The sequence below is a fragment of the Stegostoma tigrinum genome, chromosome 25 (assembly GCF_030684315.1).
Source record: "Stegostoma tigrinum isolate sSteTig4 chromosome 25, sSteTig4.hap1, whole genome shotgun sequence".
NCBI classification, from domain to species: Eukaryota; Metazoa; Chordata; class Chondrichthyes; order Orectolobiformes; family Stegostomatidae; genus Stegostoma; species Stegostoma tigrinum.
Window position 1 is genome coordinate 52,988,280 of NC_081378.1, and position 27,332 is coordinate 53,015,611.

A 27,332-nucleotide genomic window follows, 5' to 3' on the forward strand; every position below is an offset into this window, starting at 1 on the left:
CACCACAAGGATCTGTTCTGGGTCCTCTTCTATTTGTGATTTTTGTAAGTGATTTGGACGAAGGAGTGGAAGGGTGGATTAGCAAGTTCGTGGATGATACAAAGATGGGTCACGTTGGGACAGTGCGGAGGGCTGTTCTCAGTTACAAAGGGACATTGATAGGATGCAGAGATGGGCTGAGAAGTGGCAGATGGAGTTTAACCCTGAAAAGTGTGAGGTGATTCATTGTGGAAGGACTAACTTAAAAGCAGAATACAGGGCTAACAGAAAGATGCTTGGCAGTGTGGAGGAGCAGAGGGATCTTGGGGTTCATGCTCACAGTTCCCTGAAAGCTGCCACCCAGGTGCATAGAGTTGTTAAGGAGGCGTATGGTGTGTTAGCTTTCATTAATAGAGGAATTGATTTCAAGAGCTATACAAAAGCCTGGTTCAGCCACATCTGGAGTATTGTGTCCAGTTCTGCTTGCCTCATTAGAGGCAAGCTGTGGAAATTTAGGTGCAGAGGAGACTTACCAGATGTTGCCTAGAATGAAGGGAAGGTCTTATGAGGAAAGTTTGAGAGTGCTAGGGCTTTTCTCTTTTGAATAACAAAGGTTGAGAGGTGACTTGATAGAGGTGTACAAAACGACCAGAGGTATAGATAGAGTGGCTAGCCAGAGACTTTTTCCTAGGGTGGAGGTAACAATTAATAGGGGGCATAGTTTTAAAGTGAGTAGAGGTAGATATAGGGGAGATATCAGAGGTAGGTTCTTTTCTCAGAGAGTGGTAGAGGCTGAGAATGCATTGCCAGAGGGGATAGTGGAGTTGCCCTCAGTAGTGGCTATTAGATAGGCTTATGGATGATAGTATAAGGTAGGGGTGGAGGTTAGATCAACCTTAGCTTTAGGGTAAAAGTTTGGCACAACATGGTGAGCCTGTACTGTGCTGTACTAGTTATGTTCTATGTTTTCGGCCCTCAATGTTGTGCCGACCTGTCATACCGATCTCAAGCCCATCTAACCTACACTATTCCATGTACGTCCATATGCTTATCCAATGACGACTTAAATATACCTAAAGGTGGCGAATCTACTACCGTTGCAGGCAAAGCGTTCCATTCCCTTACTACTCTCTGAGTAAAGAAACTACCTCTGACATCTGTCCTATATCTTTCACCCCTCAATTTAAAGCTGTGCCCCCTCGTGCTCACCGTCACCATCCTAGGAAAGAGGCTCTCCCTATCCACCCTATCTAACCCTCTGATTATTTTATATGTTTCAATTAAGTCACCTCTCAACCTTCTTCTCTCTAACGAAAACAGCCTCAAGTCCCTCAGCCTTTCCTCGTAAGACCTTCCCTCCATACCAGGCAACATCCTAGTAAATTTCCTCTGCACCCTTTCCAAAGCTTCCACATCCTTCTTATAATGCGGTGATCAGAACTGTACGCAATACTCCAAGTGCGGCCGCACCAGAGTTTTGTACAGCTGCAGCATAACCTTTTGGTTCCGGAACTCGATCCCTCTATTAATAAAAGCTAAAACACTGTATGTCCTCTTAACAGCCCTGTCAACCTGGGTGGCTTTCAAGGATGTTCTATTCCAAATTTGGGGCAATGGAAAATAATGAGGATGATACCTTTAGATCACAGCAAAACAGAAAAAAGATAATGGGAATGGAGAGATAGTGAGAATGGACAGATAGTAAGAATAAACAGATGGCAAGGAGAATGGACAGAAAGTGAGGAAAGTGAACTGATAGTGAGGAGGATGGACAGATGTTGTTTTCAGCAGCAGGAACAGCGGGAGCTTGGACCAGGGGCCTGTATGGAAGCGGGTGAGTCAGTGATTTTAAATCTTAAAAGCTTACGTTGAGCGTCGGAGCTCTCCATTTCGGTCTTCAGCAGCAGGAAGAGCAGGGGCTTCGAGCAGGGGCCTGTCGGGAAGCAGAGGTTTCTGGGAAAGGAGGGACTTTTTTCCCCTCAGCTATATAAGTGAGTGTTTTCTAAACTCTAGACCCTACCCTTGCAGGGCCTCCCATCCATTCACCTCCTCTAACCTTATACACCAAGGACAAATCAGTAAGCTTCTCTTCTTTTTTTAAAACTTTCTGATAAGGGGACTAGCAGGGATGACAGTGCAGGGAGAGGAATGTTCCTCCTGCATGCTGTTTGAGGTGAGGGATGCCATTAGTGTCCCATCCAAGTACATCTGCAGGAAGTGCACCCAACTCTTGCTCCTCCAAGACCGTGTTAGGGAACTGGAGCAGGAGCTGGATGAACTTCGGATCATTTGGGAGGCAATGTGATAGATAAGAGTTACAGGGAAGTAGTTACTCCTAAGCACAAAGAAAGCTGGGTAACTGTTAGAAGGGGGAAATAACAGTGCAGGGATTCCCCCCCTCCGTCATTCCCCTGAAAAACAAGTATACCGTTTTGGATATGCTGGGGGGGACAACTTACCAGGGGTGTGCACTGGGGTTCAGGTCTCTGGCACAGAGTCTGTCCCTCTTGCTCAGAAGGGAAGGGGTTAGTATTAGTCACTGGGGACTCAACAATTAGAGGGACACATAGAAGGTTTGTTTGGAATGAAAGAGACTCACGGTTGGTGTGTTGCCTCCCAGGTGCCAGGGTCCGTGATGTCTCGGATCGTGTCTTTGGGGTCCTGAGGGAGAGGGCGACCAGTCTCAAGTCGTGGATAATTGGGGCTCATTCTGGGGAAGGTGGGACCTCTACAAACAGGATGTTCTCCACTTGAACCAGAGGAGTACTAATATCCTGGGCGGGAAATTTGCTAGCGCTATTCGGGTGGATTTAAACTAGCTCAGAAGGGGGATGGGAAACTGAGGTGTAGTTCTAGTACACAGGAGGAAGCGAGTAGGGAGGACATGGACAGGATCTCACTGTCACAGGAGTCTGCTGGCAGACAGCAAGCTGGATTGAAGTGTATCTACTTCAACGCCAGAAATACCCAGAATAAGGCAGGTGAGCTTGCAGCGTGGATAGTTACCTGGAGCTTCGATGTTGTGGCCATTTCAGAGACATGGATAGAACAGGGTCAGGAATGGATGTTGCAGGTTGCAGGGTTTAGATCTTTCATAAAGCTCAGGGAAGGTTGTAAAAGAGGGGAAGGTGTGGCTTTGTTAGTCAAGGACAGTATAACGGTGGCTGAAAGAACTTTTGCCGAGTACACGTCTACTGAGGTGTTATGAGCTGAGGTCAGAAATAGGAGAGGAGAGGCCACACCGCTGGGAGTTTTTTATAGGCCCCCGCAAAGTTCCAGGGATATGGAGGCAAGGATTGGCAAAATGATTCTGGGCAGGAGTGCAAGGAACACGGGGTCATTATGGGAGACTTTAACATCCCCAACATTGACTGGAAATGCTATAACTCTAGTACATTGGATGGATCAGTTTTTGTCCAATGTGTGCAGGAGGGTTTCCTGACACAGTATTTCGAAGGGCCGACACGAGGGGAAGCCACACTGGATCTGGTACTTGGCAATGAACCAGGCCAGGTGTTTGATTTAGTGGTAGGTGAGCACTTTGGAGACAGTGACCATAATTCGGTTACGTTTAGTTTAGTGATGGAAAGGGATAGGAACATGCCACAGGGCAAGAGTTATAGATGAGGCAAGACTTAGGAGGGGGTAGCAAAATGCAGGGGATGGGGACAATCGAAATGTGGAGCTGGTTTAAGGAACAGATATTGTGCGTCCTTGATAGGTGTGTCCCTGTCAGGCCAGGAGGAAGTGATAAGGTAAGGGAACCGTGGTTTACTAAAGAAATTGTATCTCTTGTTAAGCAGAAGAGGGAGGCTTATGTGATGTTGAGACGAGATAGTTCAGATGAGGTGATGGAGAGTTACAGATTATCTAGGAAGGATTTAAAGAGAGAGTTAAGAAGAGCAAGGACATGATGAGCAGACATTAGCAGGTAGAACAAAGGAGAACCCTAAAGCTTTCTGTAGGTATGTGAGGAATAACAGGATGACTAGGGTAGGAATAGGGCCAGTCAAAGACAGAAGTGGGAAGTTGTGTGTGGACCCTATGGAGATCGGAGAGGTGCTAAACAAATATTTTTCATCTATTTTCACTGAGGAACAGAAGAATATTGTAGATGAGACAACTGAGTTACTGGCTACTAGAATTAAAAGGATTGAGGTTCGTAAGAAGGAGGTGTTATCAATTCTAGAAGGTGTGAAGGTAGATAAATCCCCCAGGCCGAATGGGATTTTTCCGCGGATTCTCTGGGATGCTAGGGAGGAGGTGATGGAGCCTTTGGCCTTGATCTTTGAGTCCTCATTGTCTATAGGTTTAGTACCAGAGGACTGGAGGATTGCAAATATTGTCCCCTTGTTCAAGAAGGGCATTAGGGATGACCCAGGTTATTATAGACCTGTGAGCCTTGCGTCTGTTGTAGGAAAAGTTTTGGAAAGGATTATAAGAGATAGGATTTATAATCATCTAGAAAGCAACAATTTGATTGGAGATAGTCAACATGGATTCATCAAGGGCAGGTTGTATCTCACAAACCTCATTGAGTTTTTTTGAGAAGGTGACCAAGCACGTGGATGAGGGTAGGGCAATTGACGTGGTGTACATGGACTTCAGTAAAGCCTTTGATAAGGTTCCACATGGTAGGCTATTGAAGAAAATACTGAGGCATGGAATTGAGCGAGATTTAGCACTTTGGATTAGAAACTGGCTTTCTGTAAGAGGGCAGTGAGTTGATGGAAAATATTCAGCCTGGAGTCCAATTACTAGTGGTGTGCCTCAAGGATCTATTTTGGGACCACTGCTGCTTGTCATTTTTATAAGTGACTTGGACGCAGGCATAGGTGGATGGGTTAGTAAGTTTGCAGATGACACTAAAGTCGGTGGAGTGGTGGACAGTGTGGAAGAATGTTGCAGGTTAGCCACATTAGGGGCATTTAAACTGTCCTTGGATAAGCATACGGGTGATGATGGGATAGTGTAGGGGGATGGGCTTAGATTAGTTCACAGATCGGAACAACATCGAGGGCCGAAGGGCCTGTTCTGCGCTGTATTGTTCTATGTTCTATATATTGAGAATGGAACAGCAAGAATGGACAGATGAAGAAAATGAACAGGTAGTGAGAAGAGTAGACTGATAGTGAGCAGAATGGAAAAATAGAAATTAATACAGGAATGTGTGAAGTGATGAATTTTGCCAGAAAGGATTGGACAGAACTTCCCAAAGTGTGGTCCAGGACCTCCAATGGGGTCATAAGTTGAAATGGTGGAATTGCAGGCTCTGACACAGTAATGGCTGCTGTGGAGTTCTGACTGATTATAACAAGCGTACTCTTGCTCTGATATCTATGTTCAGAGGCCCTGTCCCCTCTGCCATCTCTCACAAGTTTCTCTGCACATCCACTTCCCACTGCGATGTTTTCTCCCCCATTCTCTCAGAATCATTCTCAATCCTTGAGATAGGGTCACAGGGTGAGCAAATTTGGGAAGAGGGGTTCATGTTGCACAGATTCTTGAAGGCAGATCCAACCAAGAGAGTAATGAGCAAGGTATGTGGGATTTTGGGCTTTATAAGAATAGACATTGAACACAAGGAAGTTTATACTGAATCATTATAAAACTCTGGTTGAGCCTTAGCTAGAGTATTGTGTTCAGTTCCGGTCATTGCACTTTAGGAAGTGTACAAGAGTCTCTGTAAGAGTGCAAAGAGATTTACTAGAATGGGTCCAGAAGCAAGGGATTTTAGTGACAGGGTTTGGCTAGGGAGGCTGAGTCTGCTTTCCTTGGACCAAAGGAGACTGAGAGGAGATTTGATTAAGCTGGACAGAAATAAACAGGTTTGGATAAGGGAAACAAGGAAAAACTGATGGTACAGCAACTAGAGGATACAGTTTTGAAGTCTTAGAGAAGAGATGCAAGAGGGACGTGAGAAGCATGTTTTTCGTGGGGAACGGTTACAGCTTGATCCTTTTGAGGTGGAAGCCGAGACAAGTGATTTCAAAGTGAACATCCGAAGACAATAAATCTGCTGGCCTGTGAGGATTGAGCCCAGGGATGGATTGTTTGCATTGCTTTATAGGGAGCCAGCATGGATTTGATGGACTGCATAGCCTCCTTTTGTGCTGTAATCACACTGATTCGTTGACTCACCACACATGCTACTCAATACAGTACTCTGACTTGCTGTGATCAAAAATGATTAAATCTGTGCTTGGTGAAAAACAGGGATACCAGCGACTGCCCTAGTGTGGTTTAATTTGCTGAACCACATGTTGATTACTCATTTCTTATTCCGCAGATGATTCCTGCCATTCAGCAATTCATCACAGTAAAAATGGATGCTGCTTACATCGAGCCTCCAACCTTTGATCTTCAACACAGTTATAAGGGTTCCAGGCATTTCACTCCACTCATCTTTGTCCTTTCAGCTGGAGCTGATCCCATGGCCTTACTGATGAGATTCGCTGAGGAACAAGGTATTGCTATTGTCAATGACAGTGTCTTACTTAGAAAATACAGTTAAACTTGGCTCAACAACAACAACAATTTGTATTTATATGCAGTCGTTAAAGCAGGAAGGTGACCCAGGTCCTGCGCAGGAGTGTGTACAAAGCAAACCGCAGTCTCCATTACATAAGGGATTGTTGGGGAAAGTGACTCAAACCTCAGTCCAGAGTGTTCAGGAGCATTGTTAAAGATGAGTGAGTAGTGAGAGGCCAAGGAGGGAGTTCCTGAATTCATGATCTATCGGCAACTTGAAGGCATGTGCGGTGATAAAAACTGTGAATTTGCAAGAGGGCAGGATTGGGAAAACAGGAATTTTGGAAGGCTTTAGATCAAGAAGAGGTTACAGAGATAGAAACGGATGAGAGCACAGAGGGAATCCCATGAGTGGTGAGTTGGTGTTTCAGTCATTTAACTGAAAATGGGTTTATCACAAAAGTTAAATATTCTTAATTGGGTAACTAGTCTACTTTCTCGAAAATCACTCATAATTATTTTGAATAACTATACTAAATTATCAAAAACACAGAGAGTGCAGGAGAAAATTAGTTAGTCTGGCACAGCTGCGGAGAGAGAAATTGCATTAATATTTTGAGTTTTGGAATGTGACATATTCAGTTTAGTGTCTGAATATGAGTCTTATTCAAAACTCTGAACTATTTACTGGCTTGATTGTTGCATAGGCTGTATAAATTAAGTAATTGTTGTGATTTAAATAATGTTCTAGCACCTGGTAACTATAAGTTAATTTGAACAGTCTGGATATTGATCCACAATCAGCAGAAACTTGTTGAGCAGACCAATTTGATTTGGAGGCTTTTTTGAGGCCAGGGCCAATATTTTATAAGCAAAATACTAGTGTACAACTAGTGTAAACAATCTTGCCATTCCTTCACTGTTGCTGGGTGAAAATCTTGGAATTCCCTCCTTAACAGCATTGTGGATCTACCTACAGCACATGTACTGCAGCGGTTCAAGAAGACAGCTCAGCTTCGCCTTCACAAGGGCAACTAGGGATTGGCAATAAATGCTGTCCAGCCAGTGATGTCCTATGAATGAATAGAGAGGGGGAAAGAATCACAGAGGGAGGATTTGCAGCTAAGTTTTAAATTCTGCCATTTTTCTGCCTGCTTGGCCATTTTCATGGCAGGCTGATGGAAACTTTCACCCCTCATGTCCAGGCAGAATGTAGTCATTTGTTCAAATCAGAATTTCTGGTCACTAAATGAAGCCCACATAATGTAGGAAGGCCTTGTTTCTTGGGTTGGGCACACATTCTATTGACTATTTTTTAATAGATGTCACAGGTTTAGAAGGTGCTGTGATCTAACATATTGTGGGAAAGTCATTTAATTTTCAGCTTTGCAGAAAATATGTCAGAAAGATCTGCTCCACAGAGTTTGACAAAAATGTTCAATTCCTCAAAGCTTGTAGTCTTTTTTTATTTCTTCATAGGATGTGGCCATCTCTTCATTTTATTGTCTTTCCCCAGTTGCCCAGGAGAATCTGTTCTTGAACCACTACAGCCCTTGGGGTGTAGCTATACCCATAGCAATGTTAGTGAGTTCAGGATTTTTACCCAGTGATTGCAATACAGTTCCAAGTCAGGATGGTATATGACTTGGAGAGGCATTTTGGTATTCCCATGTGCCTTCTGTCCTTGTTTGTCTAGGGGATAGAGGTCACAGGATTAGAAGGTGCTGTCAGAGAAGCCCCACTGAGTTACTGCAGTGCAGGAACACACAGCCGCTATAGTGTGCTGGTGGTGGGGGGAGTGAATATTTGAAGGTGGCATGAGTCAAGCAGGTTGCTTTGTCCTGGATGGTGTCAAAGTTCTTCACTATTGTTGGAGCTGCACTTATCCAAGCAAATGAAGAGTATTCCATTAAACCAATGTCTCTCTTGTGCCTGGTATATGGTGGACAGACTTTGGGGAGACAGGAGATGAGTTACTGGCTGCTGAATTCCAGGCCGCTGATCTGATCTTGTACTCACAGGAGCTGTATGGTTGGTCCCGCGCAGTTTCTGATAAACGGTAACTTCAAGATTGTTGATATGTTGGATTCAGCCCTTGTAATGCTGAAGAAATTCGAGGGTTGGTAGTTGCGTTCTCTCTTATTGGATATGGTTATTGCCAGGCACTTGGGTGGTGCAAACACGAATATTGGCCAGGTCTAGCTGCATTTGAACATGGACTGCCTCAGTATCTCAAGTGTCAGTATTAAACATATGCAGTCATCAGGGAACATCCTTATTTCTGTGCTTATGATAGATGGAAGAAAATTGATAAAGCAGCTGAAGCTGGAATTCAAGGCTCTTACAATGCAGTTGTAAAGTTCCTACCTCTGAGCCAGGAGACCTGCGTTCAAGTCCCATTTGTTCCAGAGGTGTGTAATAACATCCCTGAACAGGTTGATTAGAAAATATCTACCCTGAGAAATTCTTGCCAGTTGTCCTGGAACTGTGATGTTTGAACTCCCATTGAACAACATTTGTCTTCCTTTTTATGAGGTAATGTCACAGTAGAAGAAAGAAGTGTAGAATTGTTAAAAAGACAAGTCTCAAGTACTGTATCTTATGCATGGAATATTCGCAATAAAACAGAGAAGTAGTATTAGATAAACTAATGGGGCTAAAGGCCCCTGATGGCCTGCATATCTGAAAAGAAGTAGCTACAGAGATAGTGGATGCCTAGATTGTAATTTTCCAAAAATCCTTAGACTCTGAGAAGTATGGGAGGCTTGGAAAACCATCAATGTGGCATGCCACAAAAGGTTAAATCATAAGGGCCCATGTGTTGTTGGAGGTAAGACATTGGCTATTAAGCAGGAAATAGCAAGTGGAGATAAGGGGTTCTTTATCAGTTTGGCAACCTGAAATCAGTTGGGTTCCACAGGGATTAGCACTGGGACCTCAACTGTTTACAATGCATATAGATGACTTGGAGGAAGGAAGCAAATGTACTGTAGCCCAAAAATAGGTGGAAAGGCAAGTTGCGAGAAGGAAAGAGACAGTTTACGCAGAGATATTAATAAGTTAAGTAGGTGAACAAAATGTTGGCAAATTGAGTATAATGTAGGAAAATGTGAACTTGTTCCTTTTGGCAGGAGGAATGAATGAACAGAGTACTTGAAGAAAAACTGGATAAAGCTGCAACACAAAGGGACTTGGGGATTTTTTGTACACAAAACACAGAATGTTTGCCCATATTTCAAGGAGTTTGAAGTATAAGAATAGGAAAGTTTTATTGTAACTGTACAAGGTGCTTGTGTGACCATGTCTTGAGTACTGTGAGAACTTTTGGTCCCATTATTTAAGGAAAGATGTAATTTCATTGGAGGTATGTCAGAGAAGGTTCAATTAGGATGGCCCTTGATTTGGAGGGAAATCTTTATGAGCAAATGGTGAACGGGTTGGGACTGTACTTTTTGGAGTTTAGAAGAAGAGAGGTGATCTCATTGAAATATATAGGATTCTTAATGGATTTGACAGCGTAAATACTGAGGGGATGTTTCCCGTCACGGGAGAGTCTAGGATCAATGGGCATAGCCTCAGGATAAAGGTAAATGAATTTAAGACTGAGATGAGGAGGAATTTCTTCTCTCAGAAGATTTGAGTCTTTGGAAGTCCTTGCCACAGAGAGCTGCGCAAGTGCCCTTGTGCATATTTAAGGCTAAGATGGATAGATTCTTGACTGGTAGGGGAATCAAGGTTTATGGGGAAAAGGTATGAAAGTGGATGTGAGGACTGTCAGATCAGCCATGATCCTATTGAATAGTGAAGCAGGTTTGAGAGGCCAAATGGCCTGCACCCATTCATATTTCTTATGATTTTATGATCTTAATATCAGCAACGCCTCCAAAAAATTCTGGAAATCCAGTTGTAGGATAGGTATTCCCACATCAGCATCCCCAATCAGATCAACATCCCAGTGTTGAAGCATGAGTTACAGTCAGTCAGTTGGGCTAGCACACATTGTGCCTGACACAAGACTTCCAAAACAAGCTGTCTATTCAGAGCTTTAGCATGGCAAGCAGTTACCAGGAGGACAAAGGAAATGTTATACATGCTGCCTTCTAGGTACATCTGGTCTAACTAGAAAAGTATCTTCTTATAAACAAAATATAGTTGATTGCATTTCTGCAACTATTTACATGTTACAAAGATATATGTTATGACAGCAACTGTTAGGAGGGCCTAGTCGCAGGTCTGACACCTTCAAAAGTCTTAGTTATCTCCCCCACCCCACCCAGTCCTTGTGACATTATTAGATTGGATAGTGCTGATGTCAACAAAGCAGTATTAATTCTTTCAGACCCATATAACAATACCTCTCTACAGTTTTCACAAATTAACATCCAATTTTACAGACCGACACAACCAAATTACATTGCTTTCTCTCTAGCTAAATCCACGAAAGTCTGAATCCTGTCTCCTCCTCAGATTTCCCAATTTCTGTCTAACATCTTCTGGAGCTGACTCATATGCATCAAGCACAGCAATTTTAATTCTGCCATCTGCAGAATGTAGATCAGAAACAGTTGAATATATCTCCAATGTTTTTTCCTACTAAAACACTTTGCAGTAGGATTATCCAAATTTCTTGTATCACTGAGTCTTCAAAGCAATTTTGTCAAATTATATGTGACATATTTCATCACTTCCCTCTCTGAGTTTTGACATGAGGCAAATATTCTTTGTCACATTAAAGACAAGTATTAAATCATCAGTCTGCTGGTTATTCTCTGATCATGTAATCAAAGCCTTTCTCTGTGAGGTTCAAATTTCCAAACTTCACTTTCTCTGAGCAATTTCTTTTTCCCTTTTTCAAGTTTGTATTTAACTTTTTGGATTTTCTTTTCTCTTTCCACTTTTACGTTCTCTTTCTCCCCTGCCTTCCTCCTTTACCAACCCTTTTGTGTTCAGACTCTTTCCAGATCGCTCTCTCTCGGGAGTTCAAGTTGCTTCACTTGTAAGTGAATCCTAGAGGTCACAGTTATATGCCATCTTTACTTCCCCAAGATACTCTCCTCGAGCTAATACTTCGACAATTTTTGCTTTCATGATGCTAACATGTTACCCTACTTCCAACTTTTCTGCCACTGCTCTTAAATTAACATTTTTTACTTGCTGCCTCACACTTAAAGATGCATTCTTTTGAGAAATGCTTCAACAAAGCCATTTTTATTCTTCACTAAATTCAACAAAAAGAACTGAAATCTTATGTTCATGTAAGTGCTGGTCAAACTTCTTGTAGAGATCCATACCTTTTAAAACTAAATTTGAATTACTAGTTGATAGCTAAAAGAATGACATGACAAGGTTTTTTTATTTTACAACCTTTACTGTAATAAATAACTAAAAATGCCACTGGCTAAACACCACTTTCTTTTTGTTTGCAACCTATATTTTAATCTACAGAGAGAAATGTTTGTCTTTCATTCTCATCATACAACATACTCTCCACTGAAATTATAATGATTCCCTCAAGGAGTCCACAGGTGCTCCCAGTTTCCAAAGATGCTCCAGTTTCCTGGAGTGGTATCTTTGAAGGTCAATTCTCTTTCATTATTGAAATAAATAGACAGTTTAAGATGTAACTGTTTATGAGCAGGCACCCTCAAGACTTGCCTGGGACTTTGGGGAATTATTGGTACATAGTCTACTGCCATTATCTCCAAACATAAACATCTTGCATGTTCTTCCCTGTGAGATAACTGTCCCTCCCTTAACCTGTAACAAGAAAACCATCCCAGCTTGCTGCCAAGCAGACTTTAGAACAGGTCACATGATCCCTGCATTTCACCCTTCGTTTAAAAATACTATTCCAAACATCATAATCTTATAAACCCCAGAACAGTTAACAAAAACCATCAAGGCAACTTGCATAAGCAATTTTCATTAATCTGGATGCTCAGACTGTGATGGGGGTCTGGGTGATCGAAGTTGGAGGACAGGGAAAAGTTATGGCTCTAAGACCTGCGCCTTTTTTGAGGTATCTTCAGTGTTGGAGCCGATTTCGTCAAATTCTATGAGCAGTAATTACTGTATTATAAGCTGTGGCATTGTTTTGGAACTTTGGGGGAAAAAGGATCAAAACAATGGCATTTTAAAAAAGAGGAAGAGAGACAAAGGTAGTGACCACATGGGAAGCAAATCAAATGGAGCAGTAAACCTACATGACTGTCTGACTCGCAATAACCTGCATAACTAACTGCCTCTGTTTGGCTTCAAGTATCTCTGGACATTGGAGTTTATCTAAGAAAAATCAACAAACAGCAAAATTAACAGCTGAAGTTGGAGTGGGGTAATTCACAGCAGGGGCACAGTTAAGTGGCTAATTTTAAAGTGTAACCTTACTGTGTATTTTTTGTAAATCTACAACAGTGAGTTGGGTGGGTTATTATTTGATTATATGTTTCTATTGAGATCTGTCTCTTGATTAAACTTTAAAAATATAAAAAACATAGCTACTAAGCTCGCCTGGAGCGGTATGTTCAAAACAGTAAGACAGTGCTATTTTCTGGGTCTGTACGTTGATTAAGATGCAAAGATGGCCTTTAGTACAATGATGTGCTCTTCCAGTTCAATGTAGGAGATTAGGGAGGATTTCCATGTTCCTGATGATTATGTCTGCAGGAAGTGTGTTTCTTTGCGAATCCCATTGGATCACATGGATTGGTTGGAGCAGTAGTTAGAAACAATGAGGAATTTACAGGAGTAGGGGGCATGATGGATGGCAGTTTTGGGGAGGGAGATAAACCACAGATACAGTTGGGGAGAAGGGGTTACCTCCAGGAAAGGTAGGAGGGGTAGGCAGGTAGTGCAGGAATCTCCAGTGGCTATCCCCACCTCAAACAAGTATGCTGTTTTGGAAAATGCAGGGGAATGTAGCACTGACAGCCAGGTTTCTGGTACTGAGGCAGGCTCTAATATACTGAGGGTAATGCCAGATTCAAAGCAATCGATTGTGATAGGGGACTGTCGAGTCAGAGGCACAGACAGAGGTCTCTGCGTCCGACAGCAAGATGTAAGAATGGTGTGTTGCCTCACTGGATATCTCGGAGACAGTGCAGAATATCCTCAAAGGGGAGAGGGACCAGCAGGATGTCATTGAACACATTGGAACTAACAAGATAGGAACAAAAAAGGACAAAATTCTAAGGAGAGAGTGTAGGAAGTTGGGCAGGATTTAAAAAGGAGGTTTTTGAGGTTAGTAATATCTGGTTTTCTCCCAGTGCCACAAGCTCTTTAAGGGTAGGAATAGGAGGATGGAGCACATGAATGCATGGCTGTGGAACTGGCGCAGGGGAGATGGATTCACATTTTTTGATCATTGGAATCTCTTTTGGGGTAGAAGCGACCTGTATAAGAAGGCTGGGTTGCTGGAAGGCTGAATTGGAAGGGGACTAATGTACTGGTGGGGACATTTGCAAGAGCTGCTCAGGAGGATTTAACCTAGTGGAGAAGGGTGGAGGGAGTGGAGGGTACCCAGGTACATAGTGAAGAACGAGATCAGTCTGAGACTGCTAAGGTTGGGAAAAGGAGTAACTCAAACAGTCAGGGCAGACAGAAACAAAGCAGAGCACGAGGTTGGACTGATAAATTAAACATCATTTATTTCAATGCAAGAGGCCTAACAGGTAAGGCGGATGAATTGAAGGCATGGATGGGAACTTGGGACTGGGATATCATAGCGATTACAGAGACATGTATCAACGATGGACAGGACTGATAGTTTAACCTTCCAGGATACAGATGCTATAGGAAGGATAGAAAGATGGGGGAGAGGCAAGAGAGGAGGGGGAGTGGCATGTTTTGATTAGGGATAACATTATGGCTGTACTTAGGGAGGATATTCATAGAAATATGCCCAGAGAAGTTATTTGTTAGAACTGAGAGCACTTTAGGGCCAGTGACCATAATTCTACTAGTTTTAAAATAGTGATGGAAAAGAATAGATCAGATCTAAAAGTTCAAGTTCAAAACTGGAGGAAAGTCAATTTTGATGGTGTTAGGCAAGAACTTTTAAAGGTTGATTGGGGTGGATGTTTGCAGGTAAAGGAAAATGGGAAACTTTCAAAAATGAGATAACGAGAGCCCAGAGTTGTGGACTTTGCTAGTTTCAAAAACTCCCCACCCCCAGCCTCATCCCATGACCAACCCTCCCTCTCATCCCCACCTCCTTGACCTGTCAGTCTTCTCTCCCACCTATGTGCTCCTCCCACCTCACTGACCAATCCCCACCACTGCCTACCTGCACTCACCTATCACCATCCAACCTACCTTCCCCAGCCCCATCCCTCCTCTCCCTACTTTTTTTCAGAGCCCCCTCCCCCCTCCCCTGATTTCTGAAGAAATGTCAGCTTTCCTGCTCCTCCGATGCTGCCTGGCCTGCTGTGTTCCTCCAGCTCCCAACTGTGTTATCCAAAGATGGTGTGTTCCTGTTAGGGTGAAGGGGGAGGGAATGCTGGATGACTGGAGAAATTGACGTTTTGGTTAAGAATAAGAAGGAAGCATATGTCAAGTACAGACAGCAGGGATAGAGGAGTATAAAGGTGGTAGGAGTATACTTAAGAGGGAAATCAGGAGGGCACAAAGGAGATATGAGATAGCTTTGACGAATAGAGTTAAGGAAAGTCCAAAGGGATTCTACAAATACATTAAGGACAAAAGGGTAACTAGGGAGGGAATAGGGCCCCCTAAAGATCAGCAAGGCCACCTTTGCGTGGAACTGCAGGAGACAGAGGCAATACTAAACAATATTAAACTTTGCATCTGCGTTTACTGTGGAGAAGGATATGGAAGATGTAGAATATGGGGAAATAAATAGCAACATCTTGAAAAATTCCATATGACAGGTGCTGGACATCTTAAAATGCATAAAGGCGGATAAATCCCTTGGACCTGATCAGGTGTACTCTAGAACGCATGGGAGGCTAGGGAAGTGATTGCTGTGCCCGTTGCTGAGATATTTCTATCATCAATAGCCACAGGTGAGGTGCTGGAAAACTGCAGCTTGTCTAACATGGTGCCGCTATTTAAGAAAAGTGGTCAGGAAAAGCCAGGGAACTATAGACCGTTGAGCCTGACATCAGTGGTAGGCAAGTTGTTGGAGGGAATCCTGAGGGACAGGATTTACATGTATTTAGAAAGATAAGGACTGATTAGGGATAGACAACATGGCATTTTGCATGAGAAATCATGTCTCACTAACTCGATCGGGTTTTTTGAAGGAGTAACAAGGAGGATTGATGAGGGCACAGTAGTAGATGTGATATATATGGACTTCAGGAAAGTATTCAATGAGCTTCGTTATGTTAGACTGGTTAGCAAGGTTAGATCACATGGAATAGAGGGATTAGCCACTTGGATACAGAATTGGCTCAAAGGTAGAACACAGAGGGTGTTAGTGGAGGCATAGTAGGAACTGCCAATGCTGGAGAGTCTGAGATAACACGGTGTGAAGCTGGATGAGCACAACAGGCCAAGCAGCATCAGAGGAGCAGGAAAGCTTGACGTTTCAGGTTGGGACCCTTCTTCAGAAATGGGGGAGGGGTGGGGATTATGAAATAAATAGGGAGACAGGGGGAGGTGGATAGAAGATGGATAAAGGAGAAGATAGGGTGAAAGGAGACAGACAGTCAAAGAGGTGGGGTAAGAGCCAGTGAAGGTGAATATAGGTGGGGAGTTAGAAAGAAATAGGTCAGTCCAGGGAGGACGGACAGCTCTGGGGAACGGGATGAGGTTAGTGGGTAGGGGATGGGAGTGGGGCTTGAGGTGGGAGGAATGGTCAGGGAGGCAGGGACTAGCTGGGCTGGTTTTGGCACGTGGTCGGGGGAGGGGAGATTTTGAAGCTTGTGAAGTCCACATTGATACCCTTGAGTTGCAGAGTTCCCAAGCGAAATATGAAATGTTGTTCCTGCATCTTTCAGGTGGCATCATTGTGGCAATGCAGAAGGCCCAGGATGGACATGTGTCTGAGGAGTGGGAGGGGGAGTTGAAATAGTTCGCAACTGGGAGGTGCAGTTGTTTGTTGCGAACAGAGCGTAGGTGTTCCGTAAAGCGGTCCCCAAGCCTCAGTTTGGTTTCCACGATGTTGAGGAGGGTTAGCTTTAATGGAGGGTTCCTTCTCTTTCTGGAGGCGTGTGACCAAGGATTGGTGCTTGATCCACTGCTTTTCATCATTTATATAAATGATTTGGATGTGAACATAGGAGATATGGTTAGTACGTTTGCAGATGACACCAAAATTGGAGGTGGAGTGGACAACAAAGAAGGTTACCTCAGAGGACAATGGGACCTTGATCAAATGGGCCAATACATCTAATAGGCAGATGGAGTTTAATTTATATAAATGTGAGGTGCTGCATTTTGGAAAGGCAAATCAGGATAGAAGTTATACACTTAATGGGAAGTGTTTTGGTTAACAATAGGAAGGAGGCAAATGTCAGGTAAAGACAGCAGTGTGATTCCCTAGAAGAGTATAAAGGCAGTAGGAGTATACTTAAGAGGGAAATCGGGAGGGCACAAAGAGGGCATGAGATAGCTTTGACAAATAGAGTTAACATAGAACATAGAACATAGAACAGTACAGCACAGAACAGGCCCTTCAGCCCACAATGTTGTGCCGACCATTGATCCTCATGTATGCACCCTCAAACCTCTGTGACCATATACATGTCCAGCAGTCTCTTAAATGACCCCAATGACCTTGCTTCCACAACTGCTGCTGGCAACGCATTCCATGCTCCCACAACTCTCTGCGTAAAGAACCTGCCTCTGACATCCCCTCTATACTTTCCTCCAACCAGCTTAAAACTATGACCCCTCGTGCTAGCCATTTCTGCCCTGGGAAATAGTCTCTGGCTATCAACTCTATCTATGCCTCTCATTATCTTGTATACCTCAATTAGGTCCCCTCTCCTCCTCCTTTTCTCCAATGAAAAGAGACCGAGCTCAGTCAACCTCTCTTCATAAGATAAGCCCTCCAGTCCAGGCAGCATCCTGGTAAACCTCCTCTGAACCCTCTCCAAAGCATCCACATCTTTCCTATAATAGGGTGCCCAGAACTGGATGCAGTATTCCAAGTGCGGTCTAACCAAAGTTTTATAGAGCTGCAACAAGATCTCACGACTCTTAAACTCAATCCCCCTGTTAATGAAAGCCAAAACACCATATGCTTTCTTAACAACCCTGTCCACTTGGGTGGCCATTTTAAGGGATCTATGTATCTGCACACCAAGATCCCTCTGTTCCTCCACGCTGCCAAGAATCCTATCCTTAATCCTGTACTCAGCTTTCAAATTCGACCTTCCAAAATGCATCACCTCGCATTTATCCAGGTTGAACTCCATCTGCCACCTCTCAGCCCATCTCTGCATCCTGTCAATGTCCCGCTGCAGCCTACAACAGCCCTCTACACTGTCAACGACACCTCCGACCTTTGTGTCGTCTGCAAACTTGCTGACCCATCCTTCAATCCCCTCGTCCAAGTCATTAATAAAAATTACAAACAGTAGAGGCCCAAGGACAGAGCCCTGTGGAACTCCACTCACCACTGACTTCCAGGCAGAATATTTTCCTTCTAAGGAGTTAAGGAGAATCCAAATGGATTCTGGGGAGTGTTGCTGAACAAAGAGAGCTTGGAGTGCATGTTAATAGTTCCTTGAAAGTGGAGCCGCTGGTAGTTATGATAGTGAAGAAGGTGTTTGGTATGCATGCCTTGATTCATCACTGCAATGAGTAGAGGACATTGGTTAGGCCAATTGCATGAAATTCTGGTCGCCCTGCTGTAGGAAAGATGTTGTGACACAAGATGGTGAGTATGCATTGATGGATATATGTTGATTTATTATCAGTCCATTAGAAAGGTATGTTTGTTAAAATGTACATTGTATTTCAGGAATGGGGGGAGCCAACCTCCAAACGATCTCCCTTGGCCAGGGACAAGGTCCAATTGCTGGAAAAATGATTGAAAAAGTAAGTTTTTGAGCAAATATTTTCTGAGAGCAGTTCGTTTTCCCTTTTATTTTTTATTCTCTGTTATATAACAGTCTCTGAGATTAAGATTGTAACAGCTGGTCAGAAATTGCCAAAGGTCTGATATTAAAGTTTCTAGAAAGCAAGAATACCTTTCTCCCCATTGACTCCCAAAAATGCCTAAAGAGGAACAGTTCACCCAATTTAAATGGGAAACAGGAGACAGCTGACTCTGTCAGCTCAGTGAATCTCAAATCACTTTGTAATAGCCTCCCAGTGTTGGGCTATGAAATGATAGCGGCAGCAAGTCTCCCTGGGCTGATGGAACTTGGCAGGGCACAAACCACAACCAGAATTGTATCAGCTTGGTATTGGAGGTAGGAGGAGGTATTATAGAAAGTTCTGTGTCAGTTTCAGTGTCTGCTGAGTGCTGGGTAGGGGTTAAGGTGCAATTGTCACTGTTAGCGAGGTAGCTTGTTCTCAGCAAGCCAGGAGCCACTTGGGGACACATTTATGAAGCTGCCACAATCTTACTAGTTACACTCACCACCTCCACCCCAGGTACCAGGAGCCTGCTTCCTCATGGGTGGGTAGAGGCCAGTGAGACCTTTTTTAGATCTGCCCTTTTGCTGGAGCTGTTCTCCCTCTGTAGCTGTTCTGTTGGAAGCCTTTCTGTGCGCTGTCTCCTGGGGTTGCCTCCCTCTTCAGAGATCCTCATGGTGTCCAAACTCCAGCAGCAGAGCCCACTTCTCCCGGTATTGGTCCCCCACAACCCTATTGGTTCTCCAAACCGTACAGGTCACTCACTAGAATCCCAGAGACCACTTCCAGAAAGATCACAGAGGTGGGTGCACTTTAGAAACCATTACAATTGAAATCCAGAAGTGATCCATCCCTGCTTTGAAAATAACAAGAATCCACCTGTGTCTGAACAAGGGATCCTAGATTGTACAATGGGTACAATTACATGACACACTAGAGATAGAAAGACAGGAGGTGAAGAATTTGGCCTCTGTACTTGCAATATTTCTTTCAAAATCTTCACTGAACTTTATGTTGATTTCCTTACAGCATTGGGTTTAATGGACAGACTAAATACTTCAGTCAGCTCTCCAGACACAGCACAGAATCACTCAAATTTGTTCGACAAAGCAATAAACAAAGTTATTGTATTTTACTATGAATGGAGCATTCAACTAATTATCAAATTTTGGTGTTTTTTACATGCCATTTAGCAAGTATGGGTGTTTATCAATCTGGTGTTTCTGGAGAACTGACTGCCTGGTTAAGTCTAAGTGGAGTTGGCAGCCTGACTCAGTCTGTGTACAGCTGACTGTGAGATTCATTCTGTTTATAGAGACCCAACTCTGTGATTCAGTTGGTGTAAAGCCGATTGTGTGATTCTGACTGTATAGAAATGTCTGTGTGATTCAGTCTGTAAAGAGCTGACTGTGTGATTCAGTACCAGGAGCATCATAAAATCCTTAGTGTGGAAGCAGGCCATTCAGCCCATCAAGTCCTTACCACCCCTCTGAAGAGCATCCCACCCAGACCTCTTTCTGCAACCCCCACCCTGCCCAACCCTATCCTTGTAAATCTGCATTTGCCATGGATAACCCACTGAACTTGCACATCCCTAGACATTACGGGCAATTTTAGCACGGCCAATCCACCAAAGCTGCACATTTTTGGGCTATGGGAGGAAACCAGAGAACCTGGAGGAAACCATGACACAGGGAGAACATGCAAACTCCACACTGACAGTTGCCCAAGGCTGATATCAGACCTGAATCCCCAGTGCTAGGAGGCAGCAGTGTTAACCACTGAGTCACTGTGCCACCTGTATAAAACTGACTGTGTGATTCAGTATAAAGCTGTGATTCATAGAGTTAAAGAGTCATGGAGCTGTACTGCATGGAAACGGACAATAAATTAATCTAGGGACAGTAGGAACTGCAGATGCTGGAGAATCTGAGATAACAAGGTGTAGAGCTGGATGAACACAGCAGGCCAAGCAGCATCAGAGAAGCAGAAAAGCTGACGTTTCGGGCCTAGACCCTTCTAGTCCCATTTGCCAGTATTTGGCCCATATCTCTCTAAATCTTTCTTATTCAGGCACCCATCCAGATGTCTTTTAAATGTTGTAATTATATGAGTAAATGTTGTAATTATATGAGTCTCCAACACCTCCTCTGGCAGCTTATTCCATACATGCGTTACCCTCTGCATGAAAAATTTGCCTATTAGGTCCCTTTTATATCTTTCCCCCTCACCTTAAACATACGGTCTCTAGTTTTGGACTTCCATGCTGTAGGAAAAACAGCTTGGTCATTCACTCCATCTATGCCGGTCCTAGTTTTATATGAACATCCTATAAGGGCACTCTTCAGCCTCTGATGCTCCAGAGAAAATAGTCCCAGCCTATTTAGCCTGTCCCCATAACTTAAATCCTCCAACCTCGGCAGCATCCTTGTCAATCTTTTTTGCATCGTTCAATTTAACAACATCTTTCCTATAGCAAGGGGACCAGCATTGAATGTAGTATTCCAAAACTGGCCTAACCATTGTCCTGTACACCCACAGCATGACATGCCAACTCCTACACTCAATGCTCTGAACAATAAAGGCAAACATACCAAATGCCTTCTTCAAGGCCCTGTCTACCTGTAGCTGCCTTCAAGGAACAATGAACCTTCACCCCAAGGTCTCTCTGTTCAGCAACACTCCTCAAGACCTTACCATTAAATGTATAAGCCGTACCCTGATCTGCTTTTCCAAAATGCAACATCTCACATTTGTCGAAATTAAACTCCATCAACCACTCCTTGGCCCATTCGATCAAGGTTCCTTCTTCACTGTATACCACATCACCAATTTTGGTGTCATCTGCAAACTTACTAACCGTACCTCCTATATTCATATCCAAATCATGTATATAAATGACAAAAAGAGTCAGACTGTACACAGCTGATTGTGTAATGGGTTTGGTGTTTTCTAGGCGGCTGAAGAAGGTACATGGCTTGTTCTACAGAATTGTCACCTGGCGAGTAGCTGGCTGCCTGAGCTGGAGCGTATCTGTGAAGACATCATCACTGACTGTGACAGAACCAAGCCAGAATTCCGCCTGTGGCTCACTAGCTATCCTTCTCGAAATTTCCCAGTCTCCTTGTTACAAAATGGAATCAAAATGACTAATGAGCCACCAAAGGGACTTCGAGCAAATCTGCTGAGGTCCTACTTGAATGATCCAATCTCAGATCTGCATTTCTTCAGTGGCTGCAATAAACCAGAGGTATGGTCTGCTTCCAGTTCCTGCTTCTCCTGAGATCTGTTTGCCCAGGTATCAATGGTGTGTCAAACTAATCACAGTCTTGCTGACACTGGTAATGTTTCAGTGATATGTCTCAGGATGTCGGTCTCTGTAGAAAAGGCAAAGAATAAATTATGAAGATGCATCTGAGGATATGATTCTCGTATTTGGAAGAGAAAATTAGCTCAATGAACATGTAAACCTAGGGACCTGTGTTCTTTGATGTACAGATATAAGTACAGAGTGTAACGGTACATCAACTAGGAAAGAGCCTTACACTCGCATGGGGAGGCAGCAGCCTCTAAGTGTGTGTGCGCGTACACTCGCAGCTCAAGATACGAAGAAGTATTTAACCATGCCAGTAGTAGTATTAACCTGAACCATAGATTAAAACATAGTGGCAGCTGGGGCAACCTCCAGGACCTTGAGCCAAAAAAATGAGACCAAGTACTGTTGTCACAATATGTGGGGCAGAGGTAGTCTTATCAAATTGAAAATGTACAGAGTGTGGCAACAATTCCACACATGATACAGCATGTAATCAAGCAAGCTAGATGGGTGTGTCAGTGAGAGTTCCAGATCATCTCGGTCTGTGAGATTCAGATTTTGCAAGGGATTGGGGGTGGGCGGTGGGGATGAATAGAAGACAGTGATAATGATTACAGTGACAATGTCAATAAGTAAAATTAATAATAAAAGTAATCATGTAAAATAAGTAAGAGAAAAACTTCAGGGAGGAGATGCAAGAAAACGGAATAATAAAAAGATAATGTCACCCTGATATCAGGTAGGACGGGATGGAAGAAGACATCAGCCTAGAAGAAGCATGTAAAGAGATAGGTCTTAAACACTGCACTAGAGAGATGTGTTTAGTAACCTGCAATGTATAGGTGTAAATAAAACAACAATACAACAGGAGTAGAAGAATGTTCCTCGAGGATGAAGTTTATGCATATCTACCAACAACCCACAGATATTAAACAGAGGTATCTCACTTTGCTTGTAGCAGTATTATCCTACAACCTATAACAAAACAATCTCAACATGCGCTCAGAGCCTTTCTTTCGTAACTTCATTCTGGAGCATTCCATGTTCCCAAACTCTTCATTTTTTCACTTAATTCTGAAGCAGAAAGACAAAACTGTGCTTGATGTTATCATTTCCATTTTAAAGAAGTTTCCTCCCACAGTCCAAGAATGAGCAGCTTAGGTGATTTGCTATGCTAAATTTCCCATAATGTCCACGGATGTGTAGTTTGGGTGGTTTGGCCATGGGAAATGCAGTGTTACAGTGATATGGTGGGAGGGATGAAGTCTAGGTGGGATGTTCTTTGGGCAGTCAGTGTGGACTTGTTGGGCTGAATGGCCTGTTTCCACACTGTAGGGATTCTATATTTAAAAAATAAAAAAAGAGCTTGGGATTAGTTTTGTTTAAAAGATACTGGGGTTTTTGTTTAACAGTCATTGTCATTAACAGGTATGGGAGAAGCTCCTATTCGCTTTGTGTTTCTTCCACGCTCTCATTCAAGAACGCAGGATGTTTGGTTCACTTGGCTGGAATGTCCCTTACGAATTCAATGAATCTGATCTCAGGATCAGTGCAAAGCAGGCTCAGGTATGTCACAGTCAGAGACTGTGTTGAAAGAATGTTCAAATGACAATCAATTACAATCGTTAGATTACTGTATACCATTGTGAACAGTTTCAACGTGGCCCTGTTGGTGACATTCTTCCATCTGAGTCAGAAGAAGGACTTGTATTTATGTAGCACCTTTCACAACTTCAGTATGTACAAAAGTCTTTCACTGACAGTTCAAGACACCCATACCTGGTATCACATAGTTCTGGAGATCAGGAAAATGAGGGGTAACTTGATTGCAGTGTATACAATTTTGACTGGTCTGGACAAGGTGGATCTGGAAAGAATGTTTCCTTTTGCATTTTGGGAAGGCAAATCACTGCAGGATTTATACACATAATGGTAAGGTCCTGGGGAGGGTTGCTGAACAAAGAGATGTTGGAGTGCAAGTTCATAGTTCCTTGAAAGTGGAGTTGCAGATAGATAGGATAGTAAAATAGGTGTTTGGTATGCTTGGTCAGTGCATGGAGTATAGGAGTTGGGAGGTCATATTGTGGCTATACAGCACATTGGGTTAGTCCACTATTGGAATACAGCATTCAGTTCTGGTCTCCCTCCTACAAGAACGCTGTCGTGAAACTTGAAAGGGTTCAGAAAAGATTTACAGGGATGTTGCCGAGGTTGGAGGGTTTGAGCTGTTGGGAGAACCTGAATAGGCTGTGGCTATTTTCCCTGGAGCGTCGTAGGCTGAGGAGTGACCTTATAGAGGTTTATAAAATCACGAGGGTCATAAATAGGGTGAATAGCCCAGGTCTTTTCCCCAGGGTAGTGGAGTCCAAAACTAGAGGGCATAGGTTTAAGGTGAGAGGAGAAAGATTTACAAAGGACCAAAGGAGCAACTTTTTCATGCAGAGGGTGGTGCGTGTAATGAATGAGGAAGTGGTGGAGGTGGGTACAATTACAACATTTAAAAGGCATCTGGATGGGTTTATGAACGGGAAGAGTTTAGAGGGATATGGGCCAAATGCTGGAAAATGGGACTAGATTAATTTAGGATATCTGGTCGGCATGGATGAGTCAGACCAAAGGGTTTGTTTCCATACTACAGCTGTATGGCTCTATAACTGCGCCCAGATCTGAGGGCACTATTTCAAGTTACGGGTTGCCCATTTAGAACAGCAATGAAGGGAAATGTCTTTTCTGAAGGTTGTGAAACTTTGGAACTCTTTGCCTCAGAGGGAGGTGGAGGTTTTTGAATATCAAATATTTGATTTAATATTCATTGAATATTTTTAAGACAAATGAATAGATAGACAGGGAATGAAAAGTTTTCTGGGTAAATGGGAATGTGGAATTTGGAATACAAACATATGAGCCACGACCTTATTGAAATGGCGGAACAGACTCTAAGGACCAAATGGCATACTCCTACTCCCATTTCATATGTTTGTATATTTATCAATTGCTGTCCATTTATTTATTACTACATATTCTGTTATAAAGCATTGGTGAATTGAATGAGTTGATGGAAAGGCTTTTCCCACATTTTCTCTGAAACTTTTGGTTAATGTTCTGGTGTCCCCATCATACACTGGAACATACTGTCAATTGGCAGAGTCCATGCACCGTAGCATCTTGTCTCTTACTCCCTCCCCTACCTCTGGGCTGCTCCTCCCCCTGAGCTGGCATGAGGTCTCCAGCCCCACCTCTGGAGACAACCAAGAACACCCTCAACTGGGTTCTTACTGAGGGCTCTGCACGATCCACGTTCAACCCGTTGTGTCCATGCTGGCCTTGCCAGGGAACAGCTCAAGTACAGTCCATCTCATGTCCTTCCTCCACATCCTCTTACATTTCTGCTCCTCAGATATGTAGAATATTTAGAAAGCGCGGGAAAGTTATGGCACAGAAGGAAGCTACTCTGCCCATTCTGTCCATAACTAATCCCATTTCCCAGCACTTGAAATCTGTGGGACTTGAGGTATATCTCCAGGCACCTTCGAAATGTTTCGAGGGTTTCTGCCTCTACTACAGGCAGAACCTACCAGACCACCCTGGACCATGATCTGAGTGAAAATATTTCTCATCTTCCCTCGAATCCTTTTAACAATCTACATCCCCAAGTCACTTTCCTCCCTCCTAAGGGAAATAGCTCCTTCCCAGCTACCCAATCCATTGCACTCTCAACCCCATACACCTCAAACAGATCTCCTCTCAGCCTTCTCTGTACCAGGGAGAACAATACCTGTCCTCATAGCTATATTTTTCCAGTCCTGGCAAATCCTGCTACATCTCCTCTGTGTCCTCTCCAATGAAATTACTTTCTCTCTATAATGAAGTGACCAGAACTGCACACAGTTCTCAAGTTATAGTCTAAATAGCATTTTTTAAAAGCTCCAGCATAACCTCTTTTATATCCTATGCTTCAGCGAATACAGGAAACTATTTAAAGTTTTTGATTTGCTTTCTAGCTCAGGTTGTGGATGAGGTTGTAGACTCGCTCACCAAGCTGGAGTGTTTGATTGCAGACGTTTCATCACCCTGTTAGGTAACATCATCAGTGTGGCACCGGTGAAGTGTCGGTGTTCTGTCCTGCTTGTTATTTATATGTCGCAGTTTGCTGGGGTGGTTGGCATCACTTCCAGTTCTGGTTTTCAGTGGTTTGTACATCGGATCCAGTTCAAAGTGTTTTTTGATGGCCTCCAGGAATTCCCTGGCATATCTCTGTTTGGCTCGTGCTGTTATGGATATGTTGTCCCAGTCGAATTTGTGTCCTTCCTTGTACTGAGACCAGTGAGGATTGATTGTGTCTGTTGGTGGCTAGTTGGTGTTCATGTATTCTTATTGTCATTTTTCTTCCAGTTTGGCCTATGTAATGTTTCTCACAGGCCTTGCATGGTATTTTATATATTATGTTAGTTTTATTGCTTGTGGGTATGGGATCCTTTATGTTTGTCAGTAGCTGCTGCAGGGTGGTTGTTGGTTTGTGGATTACCCTGATACGTAAGGGTCTGAGTAGTCTGGTGGTCATCTCTGATATGTCTCTGATGTACAGTAGGGTGTCTAGTGTGCCTAGCCGTGTTGTCATCTTGTTATGGTGTGTTGTGGAGGTAACAGCGGATTGTTCTTTTTGGATACCCATTCCTTTTAAAAACTCTGTATAGCTGTTCCTGTTCTGCTTTGCTTAATTCCGGTTTGCTGCAATGTATTGCGACTTGTTTGAATAATGTCCTGATGCAGCTCCATTTATAGGTGTTGGGGTGGTTGCTGGTGTAATTAAGTATCTGGTGCATATATGTGGCTCTCCTGTATACACTAGTCTGGAGTTCACCGTTGTTCTTATGCTCTACCATTATGATTAGGAATTTTATTCTGGTGAGGGTGTTGTTTATGTGTTAGTGGGTTTCTTCTAATTTTGTGTGTTTGATAATCATGAAGGTGTCATCTACATAGTGGATCCAGAGTCTGGATTGAATAGTGGGGAGCGCTGTCCATTCTAATCTTTGCATTGCTGCTTCTGCAATCAGTTCTAATATTGGGGATCCCATTGATGTTCCTTTGATTTGTTTGAATAGATGGTTGTGGAAGGTGAAGTGGGTTGTGAGGCACAGATCCAGCCGTTTCAGGGTGCTGTCCTTGTTGATGCTGTTGGTATCATGGGATGCCGACCTCCCTGATTCATCCAGCCATTTAGCTCTTTGGCTAGGTCGATATTTATGGATGTAAATAGTGCTGTTACATTGATGGTCCTGTTCTATTCTGGTTTCCCTGATGTTATTTCATACACTTTCCTAACCATCTTATCAACCTAAGACAACAAAGTGTGGAGCTGGACGAACACAGCAGGCCAAGCAGCATCTCAGGAGCACAAAAGCTGATGTTTCGGGCCTAGACCCTTCATCAGAGAGGGGGATGGGGAGAGGGAACTGGAATAAATAGAGAGAGAGGGGGAGGCGGACCAAAGATGGAGAGAAAACAAGATAGGTAG

General features: G+C 43.3%; 1 protein-coding gene across 1 annotated transcript in view; it reads left to right on the forward strand.

Annotated features, from left to right (window-relative positions):
• Positions 1–27,332, forward strand: part of LOC125463128 (dynein axonemal heavy chain 3-like) — a 556,635-nt gene that overhangs the window by 494,029 nt on the left and 35,274 nt on the right. Inside the window, 4 exon segments of the mRNA XM_059654753.1 lie at positions 6,269–6,446; positions 18,380–18,456; positions 21,455–21,748; positions 23,243–23,380. Of these exon segments, the coding sequence (XP_059510736.1) occupies positions 6,269–6,446; positions 18,380–18,456; positions 21,455–21,748; positions 23,243–23,380 (687 nt within the window).